This window comes from Arvicola amphibius, chromosome 2, assembly GCF_903992535.2.
Source record: "Arvicola amphibius chromosome 2, mArvAmp1.2, whole genome shotgun sequence".
Classification (NCBI taxonomy): Eukaryota; Metazoa; Chordata; class Mammalia; order Rodentia; family Cricetidae; genus Arvicola; species Arvicola amphibius.
This window is the reverse complement of record NC_052048.2, coordinates 41,515,039-41,534,698: the sequence shown is the minus strand read 5'-3', so window position 1 is coordinate 41,534,698 and position 19,660 is coordinate 41,515,039. Positions and strand designations below refer to the sequence as shown.

Genomic DNA, 19,660 nt, shown 5'->3' with positions numbered 1-19,660 from the left:
CTACTAGTCATTTTTGTAATTATCAATTTTTCTGCACATTATAATAATCTAGGGGATCTTCTTATGATGCTGCACTGTGCTCATGTCAGGTAATTTAACTTTTGTACCCAGAACCAGGTACCAGAATCCTCAAAACTATCTGAGTGTGACTCCAATGAGATGCAAAAATTAGTAACTAATGTTCTTACTGATCAGATCTAAATACCATAGGATTTTGGCTGAAATCCTGGTTTTTAAATTTTATTGTGAACCAAAAATCACTTAGATAACATTCTATTCAATATATTGTTGCCCTGCTCCCCCAGAATTTATGGATACTGCTTCTGATATGAGACATGAATATTCACATTTCTAACAAGGAACCAGACCATGTTGTCATTTCTGGTCAAGAACATACTTTTGGTTCTGGACAGAGCATTTGCTTTCTTTTCAAAAGCTGAGCATATTCTATCTTGGTAAATCTTTGGTTAAGATCAGTATTCTATATCAGAATTTGTTTGTGTAAGAGAAACTGGAGGCATCATGGAATGCCATCGTGACTAGAAGGTCTGTGTCACCAGGACACAAGTAGAAAAAATGAGTTGACAAACTACCATGTGAAAGCCGAGCAAAGAAGCCACATGCTGTGGATCTCATACCTTAAAACTTACCCAGGGGAGACATCACTGTCTCAGAGATGTGTGTTAGAATTCCTCACAGGCAAAAAAAAAAAAAGGCATTTGAATGTGGTTACCATATATCGTTTTATTAACAGAATCCCCAAATCCCCTATGAAACTGCTGTGAAAACATTATTTGTGTTGATATTTATAATGTTTTACAAAAAGAGATTCCTAACACATTGATCTTCAAATGAATAACCTTTTGTTTAAGAAAGAAAAGTGCAAGTGTTTTATTACATTACCAAAATCTTCACCAACCAGTAAGGCTCTTTTTCCTCTGCTCTCCATGTTTCCTTGTCTTCTTTGGCTTCCAAGAATTCAGGACTAATTTATCTCTCTCATACAATCCCGGTGAGATTGGTTTCCTTCATTTCTTCTGTTTGATTCCAGTAATATGTTAAATTTACTAACTCCTCTTTATATTTTACCATTATTCCCCTCAAACCTCCTGCGTGGGAAACTAACACAATGAGATAATTATTTTCCTCTCTACCTCCTTCTAATAACAGATTAATTACATTTTGGTAGCCTGGCTTAGGGTATATGACAACTGACATTTATTCAGTTTTCCTAGTAGGAAGTAAAGGCAGCAAAATAACAGAATAGAAAGACTCTCCACCCTCACTGGATACACAAATTACAATGCACAGAGCAATTGCCATTGTGAGATTTCTATAAAGAATCGCTGCTGTGAAATTTGGGACTCCCTTTTGTGTGTTCCTAGTTCATTAATAAAGTAACTTCAAAATGGATGCAGAAGAAAGTTTGGGGGCCATTTCATTGGCATTTGTGAGATAAAGCAGAGTGCGAGGGAGCATTGAGTCTCAGTAGCTTATGAAGAGGGAAATTGATGAAGTGATGCGAGATTGCCATTTCTTTTGAATTAGGATCCAACAAAGCAGACAGGTTCAACCTGGGTGGTCAGTAAGCTTTGGGATAGTGTCTCAAAAAGAGATAAAAAGAAGAGAAAAGGAGAAGTTGCTATTTTTGAGTTACAGCTTAGGAGAGTGATCAGGTTTAGCAATGAAGATCTGTGAACAACTACATTGGAAGGAGAGCTGGGCATATAATTACACGATCTTATTTAGGAAATAATTATTCCTCCCATCTCCTTAGCATGTCTGAAGGTGAATTAGTCTTCTAAGGGATAGTCTCCTGGCCAAGTAATTCACACCTGTAATAACTCTTAAGGGAAGAGATACGTAAAGTTCTCATGTGACAGGTAGACCACACTGTTCTCTCTACCCAGGGCCTGAGATTGAACCCAGACTCCAATCCTTTGACCATAAGAAAGTACTTTTGTTTTAATAGGCCTCAGCAAAGGCCTGATATGCTCAGCTTTTCAAGTAGCATTTTAAATCACAGGAGAAGCAATTGTGAATCTTCCCTTGCTCTTGTTACCAGGGAAACAGGGGGTGGAGTCCAAAGCTAACGATGAGGGTAGGATTCATTCTCATGGCCTCTAAGGTTGCTAATACCTATCTAGCTACCTAACACAATGAAGATGTTTCTATATTCTAGGCATTGGTGAAACCAGTCATATTAAATCATAACAGAAAAATTCATAGTGCTAAATCACTAGGAGTCAGCTCCTTTCTGCCCATCCCACCAACATCATTACATGACATCATCAAGAAAGTAATCCTAACTTCTGACATTTACCTGGAGACCATTAGGGGAGGAGTGGAAGGCACATTCAATATAGTGACTATGCTTGGTATGAAAGGGACAGGGCTGCCAACGGGAATGATGTGTATTTTCTTTAAATATAAATGCTGACAGAAACAAGGTTTGGGGGCTAAGGCCCACTGAAAACAAAAGCTACCCATCTTCTTGGCCTAGTCCGACATGAGAGTCTGCTGTTCAGCACCATGGTGGTCTAGCAGTTACCTGGCTGACTGACAGCTTGGAAAAAGACAAAGCCATTCTCAGAGACACAGTGGGGAAGGCACTGAGCAGGAATTACAAACCTCTGTAGAAAATTACAGGAATATGGTCTATTGAACAAACAGCTTAAAAATCTCGAAACCAATGCTAAAGAACAAGAGGTTTATCAGTTACGAGAAAAATAATTCAAATTAACCATAGTTTTCATTCTTAATTATTTTTTAAGGCAGCAAAATCAAACTGATAAATTGACGCATGGGATAAAAATAGAGTATCAGAGACATAGAAGATGAAGAAAAAGAATAGATTCTGGGGATAAAGGAAGACTGTAACAACTGAGTTGAAAAAGTTCACAGCCAACTTAGCGAAGAAGAAGAAATAATTTAATTCAAAGAGAGAACATTGGAAATAAGAGAGGCAAAGGAATAAAACACATAGGGAAGTGAAAAAGCCTACAGAATTTATGTGACAGAGCCCAACAAAACTATGTAAATATTCTGACATTCAGAAAATAAAAATAAAGCATTAAGTAACAAGTTTGAATAAATGATGGCTGAAATCTATCTTGGAGGAGAAATGGATATAACGATTCAAGAAGTTCCAATAATCCTTCCTAGAGTGAATCCAAATAGACATACACTTAGACACATGATAACCAAACATCCAAAGTAAGAAATAAAAAGAGACTGTTCCTACACCAAAAAAGTAGAATAACTCATGGATGAGAAGGATTCTGTAAGATTGTTAGTAGACTTCTCAGCATGAATTTTCCAATCCAATATAACTGAGATAAACTAATAAAAATGTTGGAAAAAATATTTCTGACTAAAAATATGATAGCTAACAAAACTTTCTGTTTAAAACTAAAGAGAAATAAAGACTTTTCCCAGGTCAGAAAAATCAAAAGTTCATAGGGGTTGTTGTTGTTGTTGTTGTTGTTTGTTGTTCTTGCCCTGCAATAAATCCTGCAGGAACTCTTCTGAGTTAAAAATGAAAGATGAAAAAGAAATGAAAATTTTAATCAAACTCTCATGTAGAGATGCATGCATATATATAAGAATGTAGTATTTTAATACTATGACATAAGTGCAAAAGTAATTTTAATTCTGATATTTATAAAGAAAACAGTATAAAATGAAAACATAAATCTGTATTGTTAGTATATATTCTTAAAATAATTTTTCATCTGCAGCATAAGAGTGGTAAGGAAAAAAACTTCTATTTAAGATAAAACTTAAGTTGAAAATTTGAAATAAATAATTCTGCTTTTAAGATATGCTATATAATTGCAATGGTGAGCACAAATAATGCATGTTTATCATATACATACATATGGAATATACACAGGAAAATGAGCAAAAACTGAAAACATGCCACTAAAAAAAAAATCAAGGAAACACAAAAGAATATGTAAAGGAAAGGAGGGGCACAAAAATAAAAGATGTACACTGTAACATAAGGGGAGCCAGGCCTGCTTGTTGGTGGTTTCCGTCCCGCCCGGTACCCCACAGCCGGCAAGCCCCAAAGAAATAACACAGAGATCTTTTAAGTTATAAAGCTGATTGGCCCATTAGCTCTCACCTCTCACTGGCTAACTCTCACAACTTGATTAACCCATTTTTCTGATGTATGTTAGCCATGTGGCTCAGTACCTTTTTCAGTGAGGCAGATCACATCCTGCTGCTTTGGTGATCTGGGCAGGAGTGAGAGGAATCAACTTCCTCCTTCCCAGAGTTCTCCTGTTCTCATTACATCATTTCCATGTCGTGTCTGGCTTTCCCGCCTATACTTTCTGCCTGGCCAATCAGCGTTTTATTTCAAACATGATTGACAGGTTACAGACAATTCTCCTGCACCAGTACACAAAATCACAAAATGACAATTTTAATTCTTTCCCTATCAATAATTGTCGTAAATGTAAAATGAATTAGAAATACATTTAAAAGACAATTGGCTGAATGGATTTTTAAAATATCCAAACTATAGGCTATCTTTAAGAAATTATATATATAGGGGCTGGGGAGGTGGTTACGTAACTCAGAACACTTGTTGCTCTAGAAGAGGACCCGGATTCAATTCCCACCACCTACATGTGGATTTACAGCCATCTAGAACTCCAGCTGTATGTGATCTGGTGCTTTCTTATGAACTCCAAGGGTATACATGTGGCACAATTGCATACATATAAACAAAACATTCCTACATAAAAGGAATAGAAAAACAATGCATCAGATAAGACAATCAAAAAACTGGAACAGACAATATTACATCATTGTTAAAGGATCAATGCACAACCAAAAGATAGTGTGTGTGTGTGTGTGTGTGTGTGTGTGTGTGTGCGCACACACATGCTCACATACGTGCATGTGTTTAAACATTAGAACTTTACAAAATATGAAGCAATGAGGGAAAAAATGAATATATAGAATCCTTTGATATCCTACTTTAAGTTTTGGAAAGAAGTAGAAAAAGAACAGTAAGGAAACAGGAAGCCTGAACAAAGTACACCAGTTGACCATAACTGACATTTGCAGATCAACTCTGTGTAACATTCTTCACAAGCATGGCTGGGAAATTCTATAAGATAGTCCACGTGCAATGCATCTCAAAAGACATAAAAAGGTTAGAACCATGCAAAGTGTCATCTCAGTCCACAATGAGATAAAAATAGATCTAAATAATTAAGAATAATTAAGAACTGAATACTTTGGGAAAATCCACAAATGTGTCAAAATAGAATATCTGATTCTTACATCATTGATGTGTAGAAAGAAACAAAAGGGAACTTGAAAAATATCTGGAGAGAAGTGAAAATATATAAACTTATTTATGCAGCATGAGTTGTAGTAAGAGGTAAATTGATAGTAATAAAGAATTTAAAAAGTTACCTAATCAGCAACCTGTGTTGACAACTAAGAAGTTAGAAAAGAAACTAAACAAAACAGCAACAACAAAATAGTATTCACAAGGAAATAATAATTATTAAAGCACATCAGAGAAATAAAGAATAGGAAAGATATCAGTAAAAATGAAGAGTTCATTAATTAAAAAGATTGAGAAAATTGGCAAACCTTCATCTAGACTAAGAAAAAGACTCAAAATAAAAGATAACAAATAAAATATTACAAACTATAACACAGATAACTTTTCAGTTTAATACCTACGAAGAAACAGATTATTTGCCACATACTACCTGCTCAGATGAGTGGTAAAGAAGTAGTGAATCTGAATAATTGAATAATTTATAACCATTAAAACAGTGAAAGGCTTAGCTAAAGCCTCCCAAAAAAGAAAGACCCAGGACTAGAGGACTCCGTGGAGAATCCTACCCAGCATTTAAAGAAGAATCGCACCAATTCTGCTCAAACCTTCCACAGAATCTTAGGGAAGGAAACATAGCCGACCTCATCCCTGAGCTGCCTGATACTATGAGCAGCAGACATTCATACCATGCATCCACATGATCTGCTGTTCTACAAATATTCCCCACATGACACCAGACAGACAAATTTGTCAGCATGAAGGATTTTCAACCACAGTCACGCAGAATTTTTACCTAAAATCTTAGAGTTCATGGTGTGACTATCTGCCTATGTTTTATGCTACATGGCAGGACTGAAGGCAAGTGCCAAATTTCATTTGAGCCAATGAAGAAAAGCAATTGACAAAATTCAACACCATCTTAGGAATTTACAAAAGAATACTCCACAATAAGGCTAAAAGAAAACTGTCTCTGTGGAACAGAAACCACATACAAAGCAGCCTGCCAACATCCCATTCATTGTTGAAATCTTGAAAGCCTCCTGTGACTGGGAGCAAGGAAAGGATGTCCACCATTACCGTTATTGTTTAGCATAGTGCTGGAAGTCCTAGGCAGAACAATTTGATGAGAAAAAGCAGTAAAGGCCTCCAACTTGGAACAGGAAGAAAACAAAACCTTTGAAGATGACATGATCTTGTATAGTGGAAACCCAGAAGTAGCTACAAAAGTAGAAGAGGTCTATGAAACTAATACATCATTTCAGGGAAGCTGCAGGCTGCAAAATCAAGATATACAAAGAACTCACAAGACATACAAAGAACTCAGTGACATGCTGTTTACCAAAAAGGAGCAATCCAAAAAGGAAATCAAGGGAAGTCCTGTCTATGATAGCATCAAAGAGAAATAAATTTGGAAGTAAATGGGGGGGGGGACAAAAACTTGTGCCCTAGAAAGTACATAATATTGTTGAAAGAACTGACGAAAATACACAAAGAAAACATTCCCTGTTTTTATTGGGAGACTCCACACTTTTCCCAGATCTGTCAACAGCTTCTACAAAGTCACATGAAAATCTTAGTGAGAAGTATTTTGTTAAAGAAAAATAATTCCGTAAGATCTCAAGGGGGCCATAAATAGCTAAGAGTATGTTAGAAAAGAACAGCATTGGAAGCCTCATGATTCCAGACTGCAAGACATGATGTGTCCATACAGTGTGCCCTGCACATAGGTTAATAGGTCATTATGAGGGAGGGGATATCCCAGAAAACAAACCATGGAATCCATGACTAACTAAGTTTCAATTACGGTGCCCAAATACAAAATAGCAGACTGGCATACACACATACACACAAAGTCCTTTTCACTAATAAGACCTAGAAAGATGGTTCAGTAGGTAGAGCTACTTGTGCACAGGTCTGACATCCTGAGTTTGAGTCCAAAGATTTCACAATATGATAAGAGAGAATCATTTCCTGAAAGTTGTCCTCTGATCTCTCACCTCCACATGCACTCTGTGGCATGTGAGTGTCTACACACACACACACACACACACACACACACACACACACACACACAGTTTAATGTGGTAGTATAAGAACTGGATATTCACATTTAAAGGGACAAAGTTAAGCTTCTGCCTTAATAGAAATAACATCAAACGGAAACTACCAATGTAAGAACACAACAGTGAAATCGCCACATGTGGAATGGAGCTTATATATTTGCATATCTTTAGTAAGGGATTACTGCCTAGAGAACACAAACACCTCCTGCAACTTAATAACAAAAAACAAATCAATTAAAAATAGACTAAGGGAACAGGAGAGGTGGCTCAGCTATAAAGGTTTAGGCTCATAACTAAAAAATAATTTTTTAAATAGACTAAGGTCTTGAATAGACATATTTGTAAGCAAAAGATACAATTCATGAAGAAATACAAATCAAAATGACAATGAGATTTTTGTCTCATATCCTATAGAATGACACACACCACTACACAGAGTAGGAGGGGCAAAGTATGGGGAAAAAAATAGCAAATCCTAGAAGGAGACAGTGGAACCCTTGAGAGTGGCTAAAACAGAATAAGGAATCAGTGGGTTCAATGAATTGTAACCTATGAACTACTGGTTAGAGTGAAAAGGTTACAACAGCTATAGAAAATCATATAGCATCTCATTGGAAAGTTAGAGGTTTTCATAAGACCCAGCAAGCCTTCCTCTTAGGATATATCCAAAATAATAAAACCAGCATCCCAAACAAGTATTTGTACACTCATGATCACTGCACCATTATAATCATAGTAGCCAGAAAATGGAAGCCATCTAATTGTTCATGACTGGACACATAGTAAAATACAGCACACATACAATGAAATATTACTCAGCCTTAAAGAGAAGAAAATACTGATATGCACTGCAACATGCATGAATCATGAGGACACATGAAATAAGATAAGATCATTACATGAAGGAAATTCTGTTGACTCCACTTACATGAAGCACTTAGACAAGTCAAATTTATACTAATGGAAGCTGTAGTATAAATGAAGGGGAAGAGGGGAAGATGAGAAGTCACTGATTATTGTAAAAGGAGCAGTGGGCTGCTTCCCATAGCCCAGCTCCCAGCTGCCCAGATAGCTTATACCCTAAAATAACAACACACAAATTGTATTCATTTAAACACTGCCTGGCCCATTAGCTCTAGCCTCTTATTGGTTAACTCTCACATCTTGATTAACCTATTCCCATTAAATCTATGTAGCACCACAAGGCTGTGGCTTACCAAGAAAGATCCTAACCTACGTCCGTCTCAGGCCAGAGATTCATGGTGTCTGCCTGACTGCTTTCTTTTTCCCAGCAGTCTGTTTGGTCTACTCCACCTATCTAAATTCTAAATTCTGCCCTATCAAAAAGCCAAGACAGTTTTATTAACCAATGAACCTCCTATACCAACTGATTAATGGGTTTATAAATTTTCAGTTTTGCAAAATGAAAACTGCTAGAGATCCATCACATGGAATTTACACTAATGTATACAGAAAGTAGTTAAGATGGTAAATGTTATGTTCTATGTTTCTTACCAGTATAAAAATGACAATATAGCAGCACATATTAATCTTTACATGTTTGAATTTCTTTGAGATGTTAACTTCAACATCTGATTCCAGGTCTGTAAGAAAGCCTGGAACTATGGGTCTTTACTAACTACTATTGTTAATTTTGCTCCAGGAAGCATACATTTAGGGGCAAAACTTTTTGTAAAATGTCCAGGTCCCACTCATCATAGGTCTGGTAGTTTGAATGTAATTGGTCCCCATAATCTCATAGGGAGTGTCACTATTAAGAGGTGTGACTTTTTTGGAGTTGATGTGGCCTTGTTGGAGAAAGTGTGTCACTATGTGAGTGACTTTTGAGGCTTTCTATGCTCAGAATACTGCCCAGTGAGTCAGCTGACTTTCTATTGTCCACAAGCCAAGATGTAGCCAGCACCATGCCTGCCTGCACACAGCCATGATCCCTAATATTATGATAATGGACTGAACTTCTGAAACTGTAAGCAAGTCACCTTAATTAATTTTTCTCCTTATAAGAGTTATATGGTCAAAAAAAAAAAGAGTTATATGGTCATAGTGTCTCTTCACAGCAATAGAAATCCTACCTAAGACAATGGGTGTGTTCAAGAACTTATGACCTTAATAAACCCCATTCACCCATTCATGTGATTAATGCTGAGTTACCTGAGCTGCCATTAATGCTGAATCTTGAGTCTAGACCCATTGAATCTTCAATCTAAGCCATCATAGCAGGTAGCCTTCTCCTTCATATAATAAAGGGAAGCAGGACACGGCTATTCACTTGGTATAATGAACCATGTTCAGTGTGTCTATCTTCCCAGTTTCATTATCCATGAGCATAACATAAACCAAGACTGGATAAAAAAAATAAAGAGAGAAAGGAAGAAAGAGAGAGAGAGAGAGAGAGAGAGAGTAGAAAGAAAGAAAGAAAGAAAGAAAGAAAGAAAGAAAGAAAGAAAGAAAGAAGAGAAAGAAAGAAAGAAAGAAAGAAAGAAAGAAAGAAAGAAAGAAAGAAAGAAAGAACTCTGTCCTATAGGAAAGTTTTTTACCAGGTATTAAGTATTTATTACAAGACCACAGCCTGTGTTATTGTTCTACCCTGAGGAAACTGTGGCTCCTAGAGGCTCCTAAAACAATTGATTTGTCTTTTGAGTAAGGCATGTGGCTCTTAATAAAGTCTTTTAAGAGTGAGTGAAAATGAACATGGCCAAGGACAAATTACAAACTGGGTGCCTGCACGACTGTTTCTGAAATCTTGTAGAAGGAGCATTACAGCCAGGAATCTATCTCTGTGGTGTTCCACATACAGCTCTTTTGCATCGTGATATGTTCCTATAGAAACAGAAGTCCTTAAAACCACTGTGATACCTTGATTCACGAAGTCAAGAAAATAGATTTGTTGAATAAAGTGAACCCATTGAGTGAACTGGGAAAGTGTTAATATTCTTGCCTTTTCAACACTGTATAATGTAGAAAATAAACAACAACAACAACAACAAATCCATGTTATAGCGGCAAAGTATGGCCTGGATCGAACAAGCTGAAAGCCCCAGAGTTCATGTACCCTGAACCCTGTTGCCAACCCCTAAGTGTGTGCTTTGTGGTAACTGGACTATAGGGTAAAATTGTCATTCAAAGAAACCCACCCTGGCCCTGAAACCATAGCCAGTGAAAAACAGATACCCTTGCCATAAAACTAGAACCAATGAATCACACCCAGACCCTAAAACCAAAGTCAAAGAATCACACTTTGGCTCTGGAACCAAAGTGGGGGGAAAAATAGCACAACATACCCTGGCCTTAAAACTAGACCCAAAAGGCTATAAAGGGCCAGTGAAATAAGTACACTATGGCTCTAAAACCAGAGTCAAATCTGCCCCTGACCAACAGAGCACAAAGCCAACCAAACCCTGAGCAGGAAAACCACCCAATTCTTGAGCACAAAAGCAACCAGTCCCTGAGCATAAAATCCAGCAAATCTCTGAGCATGTCCTTGCCAGGGAATTGAAATCCAACCAATTGCCAACCTGAAAATCATTACCCTAGAAAAACTTCACCCCAAGAAGTCATGTATTTGCCCTTATTTGCCCTGTGCCTGTTCAGTTTGCTGCTGCCCTTTTCCACCCTGGCAGAGGCAGTCACCCTCCTGGATTATTCCCTCCTAATAAATCTTTTGGAATAGGTTTGGGTGATAACCTTTTTTCACAAGATTAGAGTGGAGCAGAGAAATAACAACTTTTTGCTATAAAGCAGAGCAGGCAGAACTATAACACTTTTGCTGGGGTAACCTTTCCCTAGCTGAGCAGAGTTGTTGCACTCTGGGGAACCCAAGCAGAACTGTAACAACTGGGGAAGCCTTGTTACAGCGGGGAAACCTTTCCCTGGAATAGGGCTGTGAGCTACTGCACTTACAGTAATTTTTTGGCTCATGACTACCAGGATCCCTTTCCATCTGGGCTGTAATACTTACAAGGACAAAATCAGCAGATTGCTAGTTCTGGTTCCTACTGGCTGGAGCCAGTCCTGCAAAGCTCTTCTCAGTTCTTCCTTTAGTGATTTCATGTTGAAATCCACAAAGGTAGAAATTGATAAGCACCACAACCAAGTTCCTTGATATATTGATTCTTTGAGTAAGATATTGAACATATTCTATTTTTAGGTGATTTATGAGTATGAAAAGCCCAGATGATAATTGTTATCTATTTCTTTTATTATATGCTATATATATTTCTTTATATGTTCAAGTGTTCTAAGTGCAGGCTTGGAATTTAAAGATGTAATTTATAACCATAGTATCAGGGAAGAAAGTGTATAAAAACAAGGCATAGGGTAAGGACATCAAGAGGAAGAAATAATATGAATTCCTAAGTTCTTTTCTACAAAATGCATCAATACACCATATACAGATTAAATATCTACTTCATGTGAAGTTCTTGGTTACAGGGCTTTACAGACACACAAAACATACTGTTAACCTAAAGGAAGTCCTGGGGACTATGGATACAGCTCGTTTTATAGAACACTTGTCTAGTATGCATGAAGCCATGGAATCCAACCCTAGTACTCCATAAAGTGGGCATGTTCATAACCACCTATAACCCCAGCACTGGGAAGATAAAGGCTGGGGGATTCGAATTTCAAGATTACCCTTAACTACATAATGAGTTCAGGGACAGCCTGTGTTGCATGAGGCCCTGTCTTAGAAAATAAACCGACAATTAATGATCTAATAGGAGCTAAGAGCAAGAACTATCTTTTATTAACCTCTGGAGTTTTATACTTCATACTGTCACACTTGAAAGTCTCTCTTCTGTTCTTCTTTAAGCAAACATTTCTGTCAGAAAAATAAAGTTACTTAAAATGAGTGTTTATTGCATTGTAGCAATACATAGTTCATGTTGTGGGTTTATACAAGAATTAAGGACATATTGTTAAGTACAATGAAATAGCATTTGGACAGATACAAGAAGGTCAATGCAATTACACAGTTTTGAAAATGCATAATGTCCTTTTATCTTTATGTAGATGGTCAAAGGAGGTTAAAAAGCGATCAGTGGTTTAAATCCTACTAAAGAATTACAGAAGAATGATTTGAAGTACTGTGCTAATGAATGTATGAGCAAAACTGTTCTAAAAGGAGTCAAAAGTGTTTTCCTTGGAATAAGAAAAAGTTTCTTCCTATATTTATATAATTAATCTTTAGATCTTCAAGCCTTTCATCAAAAGGGAAAAGGCTATGCTTGATTCGACTTCTTGGCAGAGAAATCGCTGAGAGATCTTGAAATGGTTTCTTTGCACAAAAACTACTTGGCAGTCACCATAAGCCCTGCAATGCCTACATTAAAGTGGCATTTCATATCCACACTGGGGTTTACCACTCAGCAAGCTGTTGGGACACTCACTAGCTTGAATGTCTCAAGCTTCATCTCAGTGGAAAAAAAAGAAAAGATAAACCAGAAGTTTGGCTACTGTGCGATTCTTTCCATGTATGAAATAAGCTCATCATGGGAACACCTCACAAAGAAATTGGTGATTCCTAGGGATTAAGGAAAGTATAGTCAAAAGAGCAAGGTGGGACTGCTAAGGGAGAATCTTTTCAGTCATTTCTTCATCTTGACCTCAGCACTGTATATGCAGTTCTACACAAGTGACTGCCCTGGAGCTAATGGCCAGTTTCCTTACTCTACTGGCTGCTTTACTTGCCTATCACACAGTCACTGAAGAAACATAGTGAAGGACACCCCAGACAACCCTATGTTATCATTGCAATTCTCTGTGAATCTGTAATTGCTTTCAAGTAAAGTGGGGTTTTTATTTTGTTTTAAACAAGATGTATCTTTCTGATTGTAAGAAATTTTCTGCCATATGAGCCTCCTAATGCCTGTGGCATAGAAGTTATTGCTATATTTAGAAATAGTAGTAGGAAAAGCATGTGTAAACTTCTTATTCTGGAACAAGTACTGTGTTAAGTACTGCCTTATGTTCTTGTTAACTTCTTTAGTAAAGCGTACAGATACAAGTCACTTAGGGCGAAGAGTTTGTTCTCACTGTTGCAGGTCAATGTCCATCACTGAAGTGAAGTCATTGTGGCAAGAATTTGGGACAGCTGCTCATATTGCATCTGTAGTCAAGAATCAGAGAGTAACAAATGCGTGCATGCATGCTAGTGCTCGGCTCACTTTCTGCATTTTATACAGCCTTGCCCAGAGAATGGTCCCATTCACAATGAAGATTGGCCTTCCCATATCAATTAAACAATCAGAATAATCCCCCAAGACATACCCAGAGGTCTATCTCCCAAAAGATTCTAATTTTGTCAAGCTGACAATTCAACATAACCACCGCTAGTGCTTTTCACACACTGTGTATTTTTCTCTTAGTCCACCAAATAACTTTGCAAGTGTAAAGATTCTGTGTTTCTGCATTGTAATACCTCACCCACAGGAGCATGAGTTGTTGGGGATTTAGGAAACAAAGAAGTCGCGAGTGAATCAGCCCAGAGGAAAACAGACAGAATGTCAGTATTAGAGACCTTGGAAATGATGCATCGTTCTGATACGAAAAGAAGAAAATCATCACTCTCATAGAGAGTTGTGTTAAGTGTCTCCTTATGTATATCTTCCTAATTAGGGAGGCTAGATTTTAAACCCAGAAAGACACACCCAGAAGCCCATCCCCGTGCCTTAGCCAGCAGACTAGGAAAAGCCTAAAATTTGTGGTCTGATATCACCATTATCTCCTCAATAAAGAGAGAGAGAGGGAGAAAGAGAGAGAGGGGGGGAGAGAGAGGGGGAGGGAGGGAAGAAGGGAGGGAGGAAGGGAGGGAAGAAGAGAGAGAGAAAGAGAGAGAGAGAGACAGAGAGAGAGAAAGAGAGAGAGAGAGACAGAGAGAGAGAGAGAGAGAGAGAGAGAGAGAGAGAGAGAGAGAGAGAGAGAGAGAGAGAGAGAGAGATTGGAATTAGTGTGTTCGCTCTGGGTATTTTTATAGGAGAGTGAGGTAATGGCTAAAAATAATAGATAAAGGTTAAAAATCTTATGAAATCCTAAACTTTCAAAAGCACCAGCCTAAATAGTCTCCACTGGCAATATTCCCAGTGATGCTTCTGCAGGCCAGCTGGGACAAACAGGCTTGCAGAATCTTCAGTAATGTAGTCAAACACTGGACTCGTGGATTTCCCAAATGAAATTGCCACTGCATATCCAGTTAAGGGATTATCGTTTCATTATCGCTCCCGAAAAATGGCACTAACTCGGAAATAGGGAGAACTTCCGTTTTCGAGGGTTCCATTGGCCACTTTAAAAACCCTTGATATGTGACCAAGAGTCATTTAATTAATTAAATAGAAACAGTTGTACATTGCATAGATGAATCCCCACAGCTTTTCATAGATAACTGAAGTGTACTGTGATGCCGGTCGTTGGTAAGTAGTTGAAAGCTGCACCTCCCACGTGGAAGAGGCCGGCTGCATGATGCTTCGCAGCACTGAGGGATTGCTGCCATCTAGTAGCTCACATGAGAAATACTGGCCCTCAGGTCTCCTGGCTTCAGCAAATGCATGCCTGCAAGAATCCATCAGCTGCTCCAGAGTCATATTGGTAATTTGACTGTTGGTTCTGTCATTCCAGAGCTTTTGGGGACCACTGGAATTTTCCTTCCTTAGGTAGGGTTTAAGTATGAGCAAAGACTAATTCTTATGCTGCCCTCCTGTGGTCCCTACCAACATCCTCTAGTAGAACTGTCTTCTCTGTGCGTGACAAATGGAGAAGAAACGGCCTGTTTCCTTTCCCCCCAGCCGGTGCTAGGCCAGTGTTTGGCTGAATCCGAGTAAATATCATTATGAAAAACCCTCCATGAGCTAAACTGCATCTCAAGTGCACAAGCGGTCACCAAATAGTAGAATGTTAAAAAAAAAAAAAAAAAAAAAAAAAAATTCGGTATGCAAAATTTGACAGAACTCTCTGATAGTTATGCCCTAGAAGTCACTAGAGCTTATGGTGACAACTGATGCATTTTCAGGATTAGATAACACCAGAAGAAAGTGGAATAAACAACAGGAAAATATTTGATATATGATTTCAGTTTTTATGAGTAAAAGATGTTGAAATCGGTCTTATCTCTATGCTATCCAAAAGGTAATATGTCCGTAGCTGGAATATTACAGACACCTCTTAAACTAGACACATTTTCTGCTTTCTGTGTGTCTGATAGCGTGCAAATCCAAACTCTGTAAACGCGATACATAGTTTTTTGACAAATACACCCATGTGTGGTGCACAGTTTGATTTATATAGAGTCATTTTAAATGCAGAGGAAGAATTCCTCCTGAACAGATGAAAATATCTGCCTAGAGTGATAAATGCATGTGTGTGGAAAGATAGGGTTGTAAGAAGGAATTTTTTATGAGAAAGGTTTCTAACATTATTTCAAATTTCCCCTTTAAAACATTTTCTAGAAGACTTGATTTTATGTCTATTTTTTCTGTCAGTTTGGATGTTTACCTAATTTGAGGAGTCTGTTCTTCCAAAATAGTTTCCTGTGACACAGAATAGCTTATGTGGGATTTATAAATTGAAGAAGATGTCAACATAGCATAAATACTTTCTCCCAGTGCTTCACAACCTGTGGGTTGTGACCTCGTTAGGGGTCAAATGATCCCTTCACAGAGGTCATAAAGCAGATATCCTGCATGTCAGATATTTAATTATAATTCATAACACTAATAAAATTATAGTTATAAAGTACTAACAAAATAATTTATGGTTGGGGGGGTCACCATAACTTGAGGAATGGTATTAAAGGGTTGCAGCATTAGGCAGATTGAGAATTACTGCTTTATATATTCATGAACTCACAATTGACGCAACTAGACCAATAGCCAGCAAACACAGATCAATACAGCTAGCCAGTGGATAAAGCTAATACCAGGTAACCTCATTCACCTTCAGTCCTCTGATGCAAGTTTGGCCACAAACTTCACTAATTTGTAGTGCTCAATTTCTCTATAGTTTGAACTCAACTCTATAGCTTAGTGATGTAAACATTTTTTCCATCTAGTTACTTTTACCAAAATATATACACACATGTACATACACATACAGAGAATGGAAGAGGAATTCTTAATATTCTTTATATATTTTTTATTTATATATCTTTGATATTTAAATATTGGTTATAGCATACCATTTTAATCATGCTTAATATTTATTAAGATATTTTGTTACTATCTTATTGCCTAAGTGTTCAGTGGGTCTTCCCTAAGTATCTGTTCCATTAGCCCTATTTATTTATGGCATGACTTTGTAGGCCATACTAGTAATATGTCATTCTTTGTACACTATTATATAATATTTTTTATAACTAGTTAGACTTGTACTCTGTTTGTCAATTGCATTCATCACTATCAAGTTACCCTTTGAATTGTAGATGATTATGAATCTGAAGTATGCATCCTGAAATGTTAACAGCCTACTGGTTCATCTAACTTTAGCTTCACATTTGATATCAGTTCCCATGTATACATTGTAGCACCCCATTACACAGTAACCTTCTCAACTTTAGTTGTACCTAGAAACTTTGGGGGAGAATGAGAAAACATGTCACAAGTTTGAGGTATGACTGGTTTAGAGTCAGTGTAGAATCCGTCTGGGCAACATAGTAAGACCTTATCCAAAAATTTAAAAACTTACAAGAGTTTTGTGGATGCAATGCTGTAGCAAAGTGCTGCCTAGCAAATATGAAGCCCCAGATTTAATTCAGTCCTTTGTTTAAAAAGAAAAGTCACCAGCTATGGCTTGAGTGTGTCTAAGAAATAGGTATATAGGGGTTGAAGATGGGGCTCAACAGTTAAGAGCACTTGCTGCTCTTGCAGAGGACTCAGGTTTGGTTCCCAGCATCCCCAGTGCTCTAGTTCCAGGGGATCTGATGCCCTCTTCTGGCCTGTGTGTACTACATATGTGTGGTGCATATACATACATGTGGGCAAAACATGTATACATATTAAAAATAGTTTTAAAAGTAAGTGGGCCTTCACCCTGTGTGACCTGTGTGACCCTACCCATGTGCGTACATACTCTAAGTCCTCATTTAGATCATGTATAGTTTGGATTTAAATGTTGTCTTTATCATGATCTGAAAGCTTCAGTCCTATGAAGTTAGATTGCAAGAAGTCAGCAATTTTTAAATAAGGTACAAATTACACGAGAAAATGAAACCATCTGGTCAATCAAGAATTCTTCCACCTACAGTAACTAAGCTCAGAAGAAAGCAGAAATCTTTCAGAAGGGCTTTATTTATTTATTTATTTATTTATTTATTTGGATGAAGCTAAAGATGATTTGTTTTCTTTCTGGGAAGCAGTCATTCGTTGATATTATTGATAGGTCAGCGCAGTGTAACGTATCAATGTGAGTGTGTTCTTGAGAGCAATCAGAGAGAGTGTATAACACAGTTTTCTAAATTTCTGCAGCAAATGCAGGTGATTTCTTCTAAATAGGATGAGCACTGTGTTGGCTACTGGTGATGGAGGGATGGTAGAACCCTTGATTTTAAGGAGAAACAGACAAAGGGCAGCAATATAAGGATTCTCTAAAGGCTACAGAGAGTAGGGGAGGGGGAGAGAGAGAAAGGACAGACACAGAGACATAGAGAAAGACAGAGAGGGGGGAGTGAGGGGGAGGGGAGGGTAGGAGGGAGGGAGAGAAAGCAGGAGGGGGAATACTGTGTTGCAGAACAGAAACAGTAACTGTCAGAGAAAGGGCCACTCTAGCATACATAATCAGGAAACTTGCCAAATGTATTTTCGTGTTTTGTTTCTTTCCTTGTTGCTTCTCTTAAATTTTTAAATTTTTGTCCATTTGAACGCAGAATAAATTTTTTAAGAGAATCCTCCACAGGGGGTAAGAATGTTTGGTATCTTGATCTTCACAGAGGAGGATACAGAAATCCATCAAGTTACATCCATAGCGCAGTTGCAGTCTATCTTATATAAATCACAGATTAAATTTTAATAACCCATCCAAACATACAGTGCCATGTGCTTTCCATCAGAAAAAACACATTAGCTTCCTGTCTCTGATGATCTATAGTAAGTAAGTGTATCGCAAAAGGAAAACGGCCAAGGTGCTTCTTCTTTCTGTAATACTTTGTTATTATTTTTTACTGTTTCTAGCTGAAAGTCCCGATTTCTCAAGAACACTTTTGAAAAGAGTGACACTTGTCAAAGTGGGCGGTGAAGTTGTCATTGAGTGTAAGCCAAAAGCATCTCCAAGACCTGTCTATACCTGGAGAAAGGGACGGGAACTATTAAGAGAAAATGAAAGGTATGATGTTGAAATATTTTTAATATTTGATTAACCTGTAATAATTTGTCTGCCATAATTGAGCAAATACTCAAAGCAGGAAGTTGCATAAGACAGGTGGTAATATTGACTTCCATGCTCCTTCTTTAATATCGGAGTTCTAGAAAGCCTTCCAGACAGAGATTGCATTAACCCTGTGAGGACTCACATTGCTTCCAGCAGATGAGCAACCAAAAATAAACCTTTAGCCTAAACTTTTTCCATATATATCTGTCCATCATGGTTCCTTGGCTTAGTCAAATCGGTTTTGTTCCATTACATGACAGCTCTTCAAACATTTGGCACTATCTGTTGCTTCCTGGTATTATATAGGTGGCCTATAACCTGCTTGATTCTTTATTCATTTGTATCTCTTTAAGGGACCAGATTTGTTTTAATATATGAATTTGCCATTGCCTCTGCTTCCTATTACACATGAATTACATTTAGAAAGCATATTGTTTAAAGGGTGTAAATGTGTATGGGTTACTTGGAGTTTGACATCAGATAGTGCCAAGTGGCACAGATCTCCAAGACCTTGTCTGGGCTGTCGCCCCTGTAAAATATCCTCTACCATTTTCTGTAATGTATTCGATCTGCTGGAAAGGGGTAATTATGCATGAGCCTGTGTTTGTCACCCATAAGACAGGATTTACCAGCTGTATACATAATGATTTTAATTGATGTTAAAGGGCAAGTATTCATAGATCCAATAAGGAAGTGTTTAAAAATGTGTGTATCTACCCTTTTACACCTGCACACCTTCAAATTTGCATATACAAATTAGATCACTGTGCTGATGATTTGTCCTTCTTAATAATTTCTATAAACAAACTTGATACAGTTTCTAGGTGATATATGTACATACACATATTAACTTCAGAATAGATATCCACTTCTGATTCCTTATATATTCGGGAGACAGCATAGTCCACTGAAT

The 19,660-nt window shown here is 37.6% G+C and overlaps 1 protein-coding gene across 1 annotated transcript in view; it reads left to right on the top strand.

Moving 5' to 3' along the window:
- The window catches only part of Cntn4 (contactin 4), a 353,211-nt gene that overhangs the window by 174,392 nt on the left and 159,159 nt on the right, over nucleotides 1-19,660 (top strand). The window contains exon 9 of the mRNA XM_038319285.1: nucleotides 18,552-18,702. Coding sequence (XP_038175213.1) covers nucleotides 18,552-18,702 — 151 coding nt within the window. The remainder of the gene's footprint in view (nucleotides 1-18,551; nucleotides 18,703-19,660) is intronic.